Source organism: Oncorhynchus masou, chromosome 31 (genome assembly GCF_036934945.1).
Source record: "Oncorhynchus masou masou isolate Uvic2021 chromosome 31, UVic_Omas_1.1, whole genome shotgun sequence".
NCBI classification, from domain to species: domain Eukaryota; kingdom Metazoa; phylum Chordata; class Actinopteri; order Salmoniformes; family Salmonidae; genus Oncorhynchus; species Oncorhynchus masou.
This window is the reverse complement of record NC_088242.1, coordinates 80,490,090-80,506,501: the sequence shown is the minus strand read 5'-3', so window position 1 is coordinate 80,506,501 and position 16,412 is coordinate 80,490,090. Positions and strand designations below refer to the sequence as shown.

General features: G+C 43.6%; 1 protein-coding gene across 2 annotated transcripts in view; it reads right to left on the bottom strand.

The window, feature by feature from the left end:
• Positions 1–16,412, bottom strand: part of lrp5 (low density lipoprotein receptor-related protein 5) — an 85,530-nt gene that overhangs the window by 17,536 nt on the left and 51,582 nt on the right. For both annotated transcript variants that reach the window (XM_064952146.1, XM_064952147.1), the window contains 3 exons: positions 4,009–4,225; positions 1,858–2,147; positions 1,423–1,649 (listed from right to left, as the gene is read on the bottom strand). In XM_064952146.1, coding sequence (XP_064808218.1) covers positions 1,423–1,649; positions 1,858–2,147; positions 4,009–4,225 — 734 coding nt within the window. The remainder of the gene's footprint in view (positions 1–1,422; positions 1,650–1,857; positions 2,148–4,008; positions 4,226–16,412) is intronic.

Below are 16,412 nucleotides of genomic sequence, written 5' to 3'. Positions count from 1 at the left end.
TCTCTGCTTACGCACGGCAAGTGGTACCAGAACAACAAGTCTGATACCAACAGGCTCCTAAACAGCTTCTATTCCTAAGACTATCTGCATTGACCCTTCTATTTTATTTTTGCACTGACTCTGTGACTATACACTCACACACTTAAATGTATTCACACACATTCATAATGACTCTACATACACACATCACGCATACACACTGCTGCTACTACTCTGTTTATCTTATCTTCATATCCTTTATCATATCCGGATGCCTACCGTAATTGCTGGACTATTAAGCGCACCTGAATTTTTGACAATGCTCCACGCTGTCAGGACCCACTGGCAGACTTGACCATAAGTTGCTCTTCGCATGTTTTAGTGAAGGATTTCTCCCCACTTGTCATCCAAGCCTCCCACTGAACAAGGAGTGCCACCTTAAATGTACGATTTACACTGATGTCGAGTGGCTGCAAATACTTTGGACCATCTGCTTTTCTTCCTTCTGAAAGCTTTTGTTGTCTTTTTGCACTGAGTCAGTTCCTCACGCTGCTGTTTCCAACGTCTTATCATCGACTCATTAAGGCCAAGCTCCCGTGTAGCAGCTCTATTTCCTTTCCCAACAGCCAGATCGATCGCCTTCAACTTGAAAGCTGCATCATATGCATTTCTCCGTGTCTTTGCCATGATGAGGGTGACAAAATTACTACCGTAATCAGAATGACGGGAAGTTTGAGTGCGCTCGATTTACGTCACAAAATGTGACGGTGCTCAGTTTTTGGCGGCATGAATCTTGTAAAAGCGGGAAAAATCCATAAATTAGCCGCGTCATTTTATAAACCGCGGGGTTCAAAGCTTGGGAATAAAGTAGCGGCTTATAGTCCGGAAATTATGGTAGTCACCTTACCCCAATACATGTCTACCTCTACCACACCTGCTCATTGTAACTATGGTATTGGCACGGACCATGAACTGACCCTGTATATAGCTTATTTGTGTTCTTCTTATTTCTATTTCTCGTGTGTTTTTGTTCGGCTATATTTTATAGTACTACTGATATTGATTACTGCATTGTTGGGAAAGAGCTTGCAAGAAAGACATTTCAATGTACATGTGCACGTGACTAAAACTTGAAAGCCGCAGTGCTGTGCCACTGATGCAACCTCACTACACTCCCTGCCTAAGAAAGTCAGAGGGAACGAATCATGCGAAGGGGATTCATCCAGCCAGACAGTCATCTCTATGGGTACTGGTGAACAGATGACGTCAGCCTAGCCTGGTTTCAGATCCGTTTGTACCGCCTTGCCATTCCAACTCCTATGGACATTCTCACACGTTCAAAGCTGGCAAGACAGCTCAAACCAATCTGGGACCAGGCTTATGCCAGTCAGACAGGTCTGTGAGTTGTGTCATGCAGATGAGCTGGATTCCAGTCAATCTTACCCATTGGCAGGGTTAAGGGCCAGGGAGCGAGGGTTGTCCAGGTCCTTACACACCAGGACCTGTCGGTATTGTCCATCCAGCCGGGCCACCTCTATGCGGTTGGTCCCTGTGTCGGCCCAGTACACGTTCCTGCCCATCCAGTCTACTGCCATGCCTTCTGGGTAGTCCAGCCCAAACTCGATCACATGCTCCACAGAGCTGCCGTTCATGAAGGCCCTGCTGATGCTCTGAGGGAGGGAGGACAGTGGAGTAGAGTCAGACACTTGTACAGTCAGGCACTGAGCTCAATATGAACCAAAGAAGACTGGAGCTTAAATATAAATAAAACATCCCGATAGCTAAATTAACCCAGATGAAACAAAACAAACCCCCAAAATTTGAATGGAAACCCTAAAACGAATGACTAGAATGACAGAGAAAAGGAGTCATTCTCACCTTGGTGCTGACGTCAGTCCAGTAGATCCTGTTCTCGGAGACGTCAAAGTCGAGGGCGGAGGCCTCCTTGACCCCGGTGAGGGGGATGGCAACGTCATTAGAGTTGGTCCCAAGGGAGATGGAGCGGATGTCAGCCCGGTTGGTGAAGAGCAGGAAAGCCTCGGGCACCACGCATGTCCTCATGTCACTGAGGAGCTCCAGGCCCATGGGACAGTCACAGCGCAGACCCTGGGGCCGGTGGAAACACAGGTGGCTGCAGCCGCCATTATCCTCCACACAGCCGTTTGTGCCTTTATGAGGGAGAGAGGGACAGAGAGAGACATGGTCAGTTTAGCTGCAGCAGACCAGGAGGTCTGGTACTGTCCTCTTTAAGGACTGTTTACAGCTGTCAGTTGTGATAATACATCATACATAAGAAAACATTTACCTTAGTAGTACTCAGAATTATTGCATACTTAATACTGTAGAACTTTAAAATAAAAAATAAATATTGAACCTTTATTTTAACTAGGCAAGTCAGTTAAGAATAAATTCTTATTTACAATGACTGCCTACCCCGGCCAAATCCTAACGATGCTTCGCCAATTGTGCGCCACACTATGTCACTACCTAAACTCGGCAAAAAAAGAAACGTCTTTTTTAGGACCCTGTCTTTTAAAGATAATTCATAAATATCAAAATAACTTCTCAAATCTTAATTGTAAAGGGTTTAAACACTGTTCCATGTGTGTTCAATGAACCATAAATAATTAATGAAGATGCACCTGTGGAACGGTCGTTAAACACTAACAGCTTACAGATGGTAGGCAATTAAGGTCAGTTATGAAAACTTAGGACACGAAAGAGGCCCTTCTACTGACTCTGAAAAACAACCAAAAGAAAGATGCCCAGGGTCCCTGCTCATCTGTGTGAATGTGCCTTAGGCATGCTGCATAGAGGCATGAGGACTGCAGATGTGGCCAGGGCAATAAATTGCAATGTCCGTACCGTGAGACGCCGAAGACAGCGCTACAGGAAGACAGGACGGACAGCTGATCATCCACGCAGTGGCGGACAATGTGTAACAACACCTGCACAGGATCGTTACATCCAAACATCACACCTGTGGGACAGGTACAGGATGGCAACAACAACTGCCGGAGTTACACCAGGAACGCACAATCCCTCAATCAGTGCTCAGACTGTCCGTAATAGGCTGAGAGTGGCTGGACTGAGGGCTTGTAGGCCTGTTGTAAGGCAGGTCCTCACCAGACATCACTGGCAACAACATCGCCTATGGGCACAAACCTACTGACGTTGGACCAGACAGGACTGGCAAAAAGTGCTCTTCACTGACGAGTCGCGGTTTTGTTGCACCAGGGGTGATGGTCAGATTCACGTTTATAGTGGAAGGAATGAGTGTTACATCGAGGCCTGTACTCGGTGGTGGAGGGTCCGTCATGGTCTGGGGCAGTGTATCCCAGCATCATCGGACTGAGCTTGTTGTCATTGCAGGCAATCTCAATGCTGTGCGTTACTGGGAAGACATCCTCCTCCCTCATGTGGTACCCTTCCTGCAGTCTCATCCTGACATGACCCTCCAGCATGACAATGCCACCAGCCATACTGCTCGTTCTGTGAGTGATTTCCTGCAAGACAGGAATGTCAGTGTTCTGCCATGGCCAACGAAGAGCCCAGATCTCAATCCCATTGAGCACGTCTGGGAAACTGTTGTATCGGAGGGTGAGGCTAGGGCCATTCCCCCCAGAAATGTCTGGGAACTTGCAGGTGCCTTCGTGGAAGAGTGGGGTAACATCTCACAGCAAGAACTGGCAAATCTGGTGCAGTCCATGAGGAGGAGATGTATTGCCGTACTTAATGCAGCTGGTGGCCACACAAAATACTGACTTACTTTTGACCCCCTCTTTGTTCAGGGACACATTTTTCCATTTCTGTTAGTCACGTATCTGTGGAACTTGTTCAGTTTATGTCTCAGTTGTTGAATCTTATGTTCATAAATATTTACATGTTAAGTTTGCTGAAAATACACACAGTTGACAGTGAGAGGATGTTTCTTTTTTTGCTGAGTTTAAATGAAACACACTTCTTACACTACTACAGCTGTGTACATCCAAATAACAATAAAACCCCATAATTTCCTCTTTCTCTTACCGGAGACCTCAGTGACTCTGGTGGCTTTGAGTCCCATGAGATCAGGCAGTTGGTCAATGATGATCTCTCGGATGGCGTTGGTCTTGTGGACCCTCTCGATGCTCCTCCTCTGCCAGTCCGTCCAGTAGATGTAGTCGCCCAGCAGCGTGAAGCCAAAGATGTGGGGTAGCTTGTCCTCCAGTAGGGTCATCCTATTGGAGCCGTCCACATCAATCACCTGGGTTTACGGAGAGGAGGGGGTTTTAATATTGATGGGCAACCCAAGCAGTATCTTTTGCCAAGTATGAGCAAAAAAGTTTGTCATTTCAGCACCCGTGGAGCAGTTGGGTGCTTTGCTCAAGGGCACAGTGGTAGGAAACGGCAACTGATAGGCATTTGTCTGATTAGGCATAAGCAATTGTCCAAGCAAAAGTTTGTCCTCAGGCTCTTGTTCTGTAACACACAAGCATCTACCCACACCCATAGATCAGGATTCCCCAATTGGCGGAAAGAAACTGGTGGGGATTTTATTTGGCTGCCAAAGTTTACTGACCAAACAAATCTTTTTTTGTAAAAACAATAGCAAATCAAGTGATTTAATTTCAGAAATGTTCCACAGTATTCCCAAGCATAATATTGTATACAGAAGTTAGCAAGGTTTGAAATTATTATGTTTTAGTCAAATATATCTGTCCGGGCTTCTTGCGGTCAATTTGCAAGTGTACAAATTATTTGGAATTATGTCATGTCGTCGTCCCCGTCGTCGTCGACCCCCCCCCGGACCATCCGCTCAAGATAATAAAAAAAAGTATTGCGCCTGAATCTAGTTGATGATCCCTGCCATAGATGCTGTAGGCGTCAATATGAGTTATGACAGTAATTCTTGATAACCTGAGGTAAGGTACAATTTAAAACACACAAACAGGTCAGAGCAGGTTACCTACACTGGATAGAATGCACTGACAATGACAATAGTATTTCATAGAGTTGTTGAGAGCACTAATTTCAAGACTGTTTCAAAGCCAAATCATGGAGACATTTAAAATCAATAAAACTCAATATGTAACTAACTGCAAACTGACAAGCTATTTATATTCAAAGATCACCATTAACTGTGGAGCATGACCGTCAATATCGCTATCTGGGGAAAAACACAACTTCTGCTAAGTGGGAGACCACACAAATAATCCTTATTCACGCAGAGTATATCATATTTAAATGAATAAATGTGACAGTATAGGATTCCAGTCACAAGGGTTGCATTAGAAAAATGAAGTAAACGGATATAGGGAGTGGTGCCAAAGCATGCCTCTGTCTTATGAGGAGCAGAAAGAGAGAGCTGAAACTGAGTGTTCCTTACTGGGAACTTAACTGCTTATTTCTGAAAAGGCTGCAATTACACTCGACACGAATCCTAGCCGACCCGGCATTACTATTACACAAAACTGTGCCACTGAAAATAGACCTGTGTTTTTTATTTTAGCAAACTGGTGTAAGTTCCAGGAAATATTTCAGTCTGACTGGAGTGTGGCATCATATTATGGCTACTCCTACGTGACATGATGAGCATATTCTACTCTAGGAGAAACTGAGCACTACACAGATCAGCACTGTGTGCTTGTCCCATTACAGTTTACATGGAGGTATCAGTGGATTCACGTGGGTGTTAATCACTCCATACAACCAACCAACCCTAGGTCTTTATTTTGGTGGGAGACAAGCCGAAGTGGCTCGGACACAAAAATGATAATGAAAAGTTGACTTCTCTGGATGAAAACAAAGCCTTCCACAAGCACTTTACAAAACCCTATAGGAACTGAGCAAAGGCACCAGTACACTTGCATATCCTGTTTACAGCAGGTATTTAACAATGGCAACTTGAATTTCTAAGATCTGGTATGCTTACAGATGACTTTGGATCGCTCTAGTGAATACAAAACTTCGGCCCTTCCGACAGATATCGGCTGATGTCTAAATACTACCTACGCATTCACAGACGGCTCTGCCAGTGACGGCCATATTAGTGTGGCATGTTGTTTTGCCGAGAAGTTCTTAAAACAAAGACTTTCTGTACGGTGTGGTTCCCATCTTGAGCTCTTCCTGTGTGGCCAGGTTAGCTTGGAGGAGTGTGCAGACGGAGATGGGGCTGAGGCTGCTTCCAAGGGCTGCCTGCCCTGGAGGGGTGTCCACTTGATTAATTTCTGTAATTCAGTACCTCGCTTCCTACAGCTGATGGAGCGACTCACTGACTTCCTCCCGCTCTCCCAATATGAAAATAAATAAATTATTGGCACATTGTTGGGTGAAATACTTTTTCTCTTCACAAACACTGCAGACAGCACAATATGAAGGGGACAGGCAGAATTTCACACCACAGAAAAATGGTGTCGCTTTTGAGGAGAAGGTGAGATGGAGGATAATCCAGCTCACTAAACTGCTCTGACCACATGGCTAAGAGAGAGAGACTAGAGGGGTGGACTGGGTTCACACCGAGCATTCTTTATGGAACATTATACCTGTGTGTCTGTTAGGATAAAGACACTAGATAAAGACATTAGGAGAAAGAATATAGCACTGACTAAGAAGGCTAAGCACAACTCAGTGGAAAGTCTTAAAGGGGAACATGTAAGATATTCAGAAAGGTTTGCAGTAACACACTGAGGGGGAGAGGGTAGGTCATAATGCTCAACAAAACAGCAGCCATAGTTTCTATAGCAGCCCCAGCTAGCAGAGATATAATACCTCAACTGGACTTCCCTGGAAGCTTCACACAACTTGTGTGGTATGCCATGAATGTTAGGATTCCCTGTTTTAGGGAAATTGACCGTTTTAAACACTTTTTCCTGACTTTGGAATGCAAATATGTTATTTTGCAGTTAGGCCTAATTAGAGCGTTATCTGTGACCCAATTAAAATATGGATGACCAGTTGTGCTTTGGAAGCAGACTTCCACTTTAATATTATTATAACACAATCTTGGGAGCGTGGTTGAACATAGGATGGGCTGGAGTTGATCTTTTTCGTCTCATGGTTACGTAGGAGTAAGGCATGAATTCTTTCCACTGGTGTAATTAGACCTTTTTATTGGATGGCATACCTTTCAAACATCTGTTTCCCCTTGCATTTATGCTTTCAGTGGACTATAGGACATTGTTTGACTGCTCACCCGAGTAACCACCAAAAACCCCAGCTATTTTTACCAGCAATGGAGAAAATCTCCAACTCTGGCATTCCTTCCCTCTCCATTTCTTTTGTAGTCTAATCCAGGTAAGATTACTGCTCTTTCTATGGAGTCATGTTCCTCCACATCCTGACAATTCCACATACACCGCTCGCCTTGCAGCGCAGCACATCAAAGGACTAAGTGTGCAGCTGGTTGATTTTTGGATTTTCTGGATTCCAGCCATGGTGCGGCCACACTTTCTCCAGGTTAACTCTTTCTGGGGCTAGCCTGGGAGTGGAGGGGAGGATGGAGGGAAGTGGGGGAGGGGAGGCCCTAGACTGCAGGCACGGGTAAACGCATGGCTGCCAGCACACACTGGACCCTCTGTGCTGTTAAGAACACGCCAGCTGCCTAGGCTAATTAGTCCAGAACAAACCTAAGCAGGCCTCTGAGGTCATTAAAACATATAATGCCACAGGGGGGAAAAAAAGAAAAGTGTTGACGGAATTTACCTCCCCTTCTACCAAAAAGGAAAATCTTGGAAACAAAACACAAAATGGACTCAAAATTTAGGACCAACCAGGAAAACAAAAAAACAGCACTTTGATGGCCATCCTATCAGCAGGAGTCTATCCCCCTCCCTTACAGACGTTCTATTCATGTTTTACTGAGACAATTAGACATGGCCCTCGCCACTGAAAGATGGGTGCACCATTTTTTCTCCCTGCTCTTTTTCACTGGGAGTATTTTTTTTTTATAGTGTGAGAACCCTTTTCTTGACCGAGGAAAAGATAAACAAAACAGAAAACACAAAAGTCTCATCAGTAATTCAGGGAAAAGTCAAACCTCGGCAGGCTTCAATGCCAGCCAATTGTAAACGTCCTCTTTGCGCCTCAGTGTCATTGAGATGCCTTACAAATTCAATCTGCAGGCCAGGGCAGTGTGACGGAAGAAGGCTGCATGGCCCTCAAAGCCCAGTCTTAGTTTCTACTAGCTAGCAGCTTATAGTGGAACTGACAGTGTTTTAACTACTTTGTAAATATGAAATAAACAGACAATGATAATATCAGTCAAAAATATAAAATTGACAGTTTATGCTTCAAAACCAACTTCATAAGAGGTTTTACAAAAGAGGTTATATTTGACAAAAAAATGTCATGATGTAGAGCTGGAATGGGCAACTTTCATTGGGATGGGAGCCACACAAAAAACTGAACTCACCATGAGGGGCTGCAGTGGCTCATGGGTTTGCGTACCCACATCCATACCACTCCCCCTTTGCGAGCAAAACATTTTAAAGTTAATTTCCTGCAATTCCACACATTTGTCCATGGTGTGTAGAAAATATGTAGCTATTTGTTTGGCAAGCTAAAACCACAGAGCCTAGCTACCTGCTGGAAGGATGTCGTGTCATTGGATGGACGAGTGGTTGAGTGGCAGACTTTCCCCCCATTTCGTTTTTTGGTGGCTACAGCTAGAGATGCAGGTGTCATTTGGTAAGCTAGCAAAAAATGTGAATCACTTCCCCTAAAGTAAATTGAACTTGGCAAAGTTAAATAATTTCTCCGGTCTACACAATAATAAATACAATCCTTCAAAACCCTACACCAGAGAAGATGATTTAGCCACAGAGGATCATTAGCTTTGGATTGTTTTAAAATCACAAGGTCATGGCAAAACCAACAGTCTGGAAGCTTTCTATTTGGACAGTGCGAGCAGCATATGAAATAGCTGGTTGTAAGTGAAAAGCATCTATAATGGACCTAGGCCTACCGCAATATTTCAAAATACAAAATCGCTGGAAAAACACAAGAGGATAAAGAAAAAAAAACCTGTCTTTTGCTACGCTATCAACATTCTCAACTCGCAATAGTTTATTGAGTGAACAGTAGTTCATCTTATTGGCACTATAGCGAAGAGCATCGGCCATATCCCGGTGAGTGCTCATATTCACTGTCTTTATCATTGGGTGTCTCCGTGCTCCTTGACAGTTTCTTAGAACAATAATTTCCTCCTCCAAGACGAGGTCGCTTTCATTTACCTCAGTTTGTCAGTGTCAGCAGAGTAGCCTACCCTGTAATTTTTGGGGTATTAAAGATTCTACTAGTGTTTCCAGTTGAAGGTAAAGAGTCGTAGAATTGAATGAAATATGTTTATAAAAAGGCAAAAATAGTTAATCCTGCTCGATTCGATTCCTGCTCCGTGCCGACAAATCTACTGATTGTACTTATAGAATCGCAACGCTTGTAAGTGGACAACAACTTAACTTTGAGCCAATCAGAAAGCATGAACCCCCAAGTGGGGGAGCCAACAAAAAGAAAAAAAGGTGCATTTTGTCCTTACATCCACAGATGAGCCAGTCACACTTCATATGCAATGTTGGCTATGGGATGGTAGCTAGCTAGGTGCAAAGACACAATGCACACAACACTAAAAATATGTCCTCCAATCAAGCTAACCATTGTAGCTAGTATTGAATCACAATGGATCAGCTAGTTTCCATGAAAGAGCTGCCTGTGTTAGCTGCCGAGCTTGCTGGCTACCTAGCTAAACATTTGGCTATGGGCTGACACTAGCAGTATGGGATGAGTGAATTATAGGATGTGAATTAAATTGTTACAGTTGAAGTCGGAAGTTTACATACACCTCAGCCAAATACATTTAAAAACTCAATTCCTGACATTTCGTCCTAGTAAAAATGCCCTGTCTTAGGTCAGTTAGGATCACCATTTTATTTTAAGAACGTGAAATGTCAAAATAGTTGAGATAATTAATTATTTCAGCTTTTATTTCATTCATCACATTCCCAGTGGGTCAAATACACTCAATGTGTATTTGGTAGCATTGCCTTTAAATTGTTTAACTTGGGTCAAACGTTTTGGGTAGCCTTCCACAAGCTTCCCACAATAAGTTGGGTGAATTTCGGCCCATTCCTCCAGACAGAGCACATAATTTTCCTACCTCATGATGCCATCTATTTTGTCAAGTGCACCAGTCCCTCCTGCAGCAAAGAACCCCCACAACATGATGCTTCCACCCCCGTGCTTCATGGTTGGGTGTTCTTCGGGCTTGCAAGCCTTCTTCTTTTTCCTCCAAACATAACGATGGTCATTATGGCCTAACAGTTCTATTTGTGTTTCATCAGACCAGAGGACATTTCTCCAAAAAGTACAATCTTTGTCCCCATGTGCAGTTGCAAACCGTAGTCTGGCTTTTTTATGGCGGTTTTGGAGCAGTGGCTTCTTCCTTGCTGAGCAGCATTTCAGGTTATGTCGATATAGGACTCATTTTACTGTGGATATAGATACTTTTGTACCTGTTTTCTCCAGCATCTTCACAAGGTCCTTTTCTGAGGGTTTGGGGAATTTCTTTCGATTTTCCCATGATGTTAAGGAAAAAGGCACTGAGTTTGAAGGTAGGCCTTGACATACAGCTACACCTCCAATGGACTCAAATTATGTCAATTAGACTATCAGAAGCTTCTAAAGCCATGACTTAATTTTCTGGAATTTTCCTAGATGTTTAAAAGGCACAGTCAACTTAGTGTATGTAAACTTCTGACCCATTGGAATTGTGATACAGTGAATTTATAAGTGAAATAATCTGTCTGTAAATAATTGTTGGAAAATTTACTTGTGTCATGCACAAAGTAGATGTCCTAACCGACTTGCCAAAACTATAATTTGTTAACAAGAAATTTGTGGAGTGGTTGAAAAACAAGTTTTAATGACTCCAACCTAAGTGTATGTAAACTTCCGACTTCAACTGTAGGTAGTTATCTAGCCGTGGCCATCTGGCTTGTATCAACAAAGGCTTTCTTCAAAATATCATTGAAACATTACATAGAAAGCTTGGAATCTTGATCATAAGCAGTATGCACGGATATGCATTGTCAAACAATGCTACTCTGCCACCGTCTGGTTTGAAGTATTTTAACAAGGCGGCGAGGCTGACGACTTCCAAAGTCTTTGGTGTGTGTGAACACAAAAGAGTTTGTCTGCCGACATTCTGTTCAGAGGTGCCAAATACTGTCGGCAGGCAAACGTTTGACAATCCTACCAGTGTGTTGGAGCCCTTATAGCAGGTGTATCCCAACATGTTCCTTGACAGCTCCACTCCTGTAGGTTTTCGCTCCCACCCCAGTTGTCACTAACTTGGGTCAGCTTATCAACTAGCTAATAATTAGAATCAGGTGTGCTAGATTCGGGTTGGAGTGAAAACCTACAGGAAGGTAGCTCACCAGGAACAGGGTTGGAGAGCCTTAAATTACAATGCCAGGGCATAACCAACAGTCAGGAAGCGTGCTATTTGGGCAGCGCGAGCAGCATATGAAATAGCTGATTGTTAATTTGTGGTTGTAAGTGAAAAGCATCTATAATAGACCTAGGCCTGTTGCAATATTTCAAAATACAAATCGCTGGAAAAACAGAGGATAAAGAAAAAAAAACTGTCTTTTGCTAGGCTATCAAAATTTGCTCAAACCCCAGTTGTAACTAACCTGGTTCAGCTGATCAACTAGCTAATTGTTAGAATCAGGTGTGCTAGAGTCGGGTTGGAGTGAAAACCTACAGGAAGGTAGTTCAACACGAACAGAGTTGGAGAGCCCTGCCTTTGAGGCAACAGAGAGAGAGAGCCTACCTGTTCAGGGTTGTTTGATCAATAGGACTGTTAAGTTCCCAAATATAAGAGGATGCCCGTAGTATTTATTTGCATTTTAGCAGAAAACCATTCATGGGTATTTTGTGGTTTTTGACAAACACTTTCTAATGATCTAAAGTTGAGCTAACGCTACAGTCTGTAAACACACAGTCCAGTTCAAAGTGTATGATGGCAGGCACATGTGGCAAATGGCTTAGTTACATATATGCCTACACAAGTTCTGATTGGTTATGGCGCACCGGTCTGTGTAGTCTGGGCCTGAACAAAACTGGCACGTTTTTATTAGGTTTTATCTACTGCAGTGGCTATTAATTGTCCAAACGCATGGCTGTATTTTTTATTTATTTATTTATTTTTTATACAAGTGCCTTACTCTACGCCATTCCCAAACATTCTATGAAAATGACTCTGTGCTCGCTTGTCAGAAAATATAAAAAACATTTTATCAAGATTTCCTTTTTGCTAAAAAGCCGTCGGTTCCACTTTAAAGCTTCTCTGAGGAAAATGACGGAGGCCTGACCAATGCTCTACACAGACAACAGAGGAATGGCACACACAGCATTTATGACATAAATAACATGTCTTTTTTTTTACCACCGTCTCAAAATTACAGAACATAATTCCAAAGACCTTTTAAAATATCAAGCACTAGTTTATCCTATTTCATCTGAATTAAAAAGCATGTAGGCTATAAAGTCAATGTCCTTAAAAAGTTAGATATTTGTAGTTGTGGGATCTGGGTATTTTCCTGGGTTTGTGTTCCTACCTGCCCTTCATATCATTGGGCAGGTAGGAACACAAACCCAGCATATGGCCTGTTGGCTCAGTTTGGGGATCACCATGAAGATGCACATAACCTGGTGGACTGCATTACCTCAAGTAGTTCAGGAGAAGCGCACAAATTAAATCTCCACATGAGCATTCCCCAACCCCTTTTACCTGGCAGATTTGATCATTTACACCCCCCCTCCGCTTCACACCAAAAAACCTTCCAATTCACAATTGGCTTTGAAATGTTATAGGGTTTGGCCAGTTCTTCCGAGGGCCCGACTCGGCAACAAATTATATTATATTTTTATCTGCCGAGAAGAGCGCTGCCTTAAGTCAAACAGAATGTCCATACTGCTTTTCTTTTCCCCTCCAATCCTCCATTATCCTCCCAATCCATCTCAATGTTCCGTGCACTTCCCCCCCAACCCCCTCAGTCCCCTTTCAAGCCTCCCTCTCTCTTTTCTTTCTCTTCCTCCCTTCTGAGGGTCGACCACCTCCACAGGAAATAAGCAGGAAAGGAGAAAAAACGCTATATTCTCAAATAACGTTCAAACTATGTCACCCAATATAAAATGTTTCTACTGTTTGAATCCTTTAACAAAACTGTGGTTTAAAGACTAGACTATTGGCTGTATGATCAAATTCTTCTAGAATATGTTTTACTGGCTTGCTCCTACATGTTGATGTTAGTCTTCACAGACCAATCTTTAAAAATAATTGGTGGATCTCATGAGCTCCTGTATCCTGTTTACAAAATATCAACATCCTACTGCAATACATATTTATATTAACATAATCGTAGCCCTCCTCTGGAACTCAACATGAGCCTAATATGATGCCAAACTCCCCCCTCAGAGCCTGGGTAAACAGCTTTTCCTCACATAGTACAGTAACAGGCTTATTGCTAGAAAACTATATATAAAATACAATCATTTGGTTATAAAGGCATACCTTCAAATGGTAGATGATTGAGTTATTTCCTGGCTGAAGGAGACATTTTAGCCCCACAGGATCAAGTTGATATACTGGGATTTATAATGTATGGCATGAATATTTCCATACAAAAACCTGCCCAAATTCCACTGTACCATATGGACAAACTCCAGCACAGACAGACAGACAGACACAGACAGACAGACAGACAGACAGACAGACAGACAGACAGACAGACAGACAGACAGAACCAGAAGCAGAGTGGGTCTAGCTTAGTATTTCCCAAACTCAAGACCCCAGGGGGTGCATGTTTTGATTTTTGCCATAGCACTACACAGCTGATTCAAATAGTCAACTAATTAAGCTTTAATGATCTAAATCAGCTGTGTAATGCTAGGGCAAAAAAACGAAATGTGCACCCCTTTGGGAAACACTGGTCTAACTGTTGCTGAACATAATCTCTCTGGATAAGAGCGTCTGCTAAATGACTTAAATGTAAAATGTAAATAATAATTATTGATCCATGGAACTCCATCTTCTCCTGAACCAGACACCTTCCCGGGAGATATGGATATAGTGTCTGGAGAGATTCACTCACAGTCAATCTCATGCACCAGTCTATAAACAGCCTTGTATTCGCCTACCAGGCCTGCCAACAGTATGTCCAGCATAGCCAAAACATTATTACACTTACATGGTGTTGCAGCTTTCACACTCAGACAATCCTGCTGATCCAGGAGGCATGAGTAAATACATAACTTGGGTAAGAAGAGCTTTGGGGCTCATTTAGGCTGTTCATTCAGAATCATTACAGCACAGAGTACTGTCAACAGTGTACAGAACCAGTATACAAAACATTATTTAGCCTATATTTACCATGTCAGTCAATCGTTGAGCCCACCTGCACACACACATAACTTAGGCAAAAGTGATGGGGAAATCAACCCTCCAAGCAACATATTCAAGGAAAATGTAGACTTAATGTTAATGTAGCTAGGAACTATCAGAGTTCATTCCTTTCTTCTCAACTGGGTTTTCAAAGAACAGGCTGGATGTCTCAGCAACTTCTTTGAATGCCACTCAGGCCTATTTGCCTGTAAATTCCAACACAATGTGGTATTTAGGATACATATGGGCTGCATTGTGAACAGACAAGTCGACAACTGCCGGCAACTCCTCATCACAACACTGCTATAGAACGAGGGGTAGCCACGGCACAATCATGTTAAGCCACAAACATAGCCAGAACAGGAGCAGAGGAACCGTGCAGCACGGAGCTGGGACTGCCTTTCTGGCTGAACACTATGAGAACAGGCAGGCTCATAGCTGAAGCTAGGGAGAAGAGCCAGACAGCACTCTGTACAGGTATTAACCTTTGAAGAAGCCGATCACGTCCTCCCATATAGCAGGGCTGTAACGTCAAAAAGAAAACAGACGTTCTTGTTGATTCAAGAGCCTACTCTCCAAACTATCTTTAGTTTTTATTTGTTATTTACAAAAGGTGCACCGCTATGAGCCATCAAGACGATGATGATGAGCGTTTACCGGCGAGGTATCTTGGAAAATTGTGGCAAGACACCTGAAACAGGTAATAGCTAATAGTTCTCTTCCTGTAAAAATGTATTGGAAAACCTCCATCTGGCCTAATTATGTGAGACACATTGGAGTTTAATAGGTTTAAGCCAGCTCTTAACCATCAGTCTGGGCAGCCATCTTTAAAACACTAACTAACCTCGATGAATGCACTCAAAGAGCTGCACTTGCCACTAATGAGTCTTTCAGATACCTAGAGATGTGTTTTCTAAAACATCCTTGTACATGATGCCTGCTACCGACCCCCCTCAGCTCCCAGCTGTGCCCTGGACACCATTTGTGAATTGATTGCCCCCCATCTAGCTTCAGAGTTTGTTCTGTTAGGTGACCTAAACTGGGATATGCTTAACACCCCGGCAGTCCTACAATCTAAGCTAGATGCCCTCAATCTCACACAAATCATCAAGGAACCCACCAGGTACAACCCTAACTCTGTAAGCAAGGGCACCCTCATAGACGTCATCCTGACCAACTGGCCCTCCAAATACACCTCCGCTGTCTTCAATCAGGATCTCAGCGACCACTGCCTCATTGCCTGTATCCGCTACGGTGCCGCAGTCAAACGACCAACCCTCATCACTGTCAAATGCTCCCTAAAACACTTCTGTGAGCAGGCCTTTCTAATCGACCTGGCCCGGGTACCCTGGAAGGATATTGACCTCATCCCGTCAGTTGAGGATGCCTGGTCATTCTTTAAGAGTAACTTCCTCACCATTTTAGATAAGCATGCTCCGTTCAAAAAATGCAGAACTAAGAACAGATACAGCCCTTGGTTCACTCCAGACCTGACTGCCCTCGACCAGCACAAAACATCCTGTGGCGGACTGCAATAGCATCGAACAGTCCCCGCGATATGCAACTGTTCAGGGAAGTCAGGAACCAATACACGCAGTCAGTCAGGAAAGCTAAGGCCAGCTTCTTCAGGCAGAAGTTTGCATCCTGTAGCTCCAACTCCAAAAAGTTCTGGGACACTGAAGTCCATGGAGAACAAGAGCACCTCCTCCCAGCTGCCCACTGCACTGAGGCTAGGGAACACGGTCACCACCGACAAATCCATGATTATTGAAAACTTCAACAAGCATTTCTCAATGGCTGGCCATGCCTTCCGCCTGGCTTCTCCAACCTCGACCAACAGCTCTGGCCCCCCCGCAGCTCCTCGCCCAAGCCTCTCCAGGTTCTCCTTTACCCAAATCCAGATAGCAGATGTTCTGAAAGAGCTGCAAAACCTGGACCCGTATAAATCAGCTGGGCTTGACAATCTGGACCCTCTATTTCTGAAACTATCCGCCGCCATTGTCGCAACCCC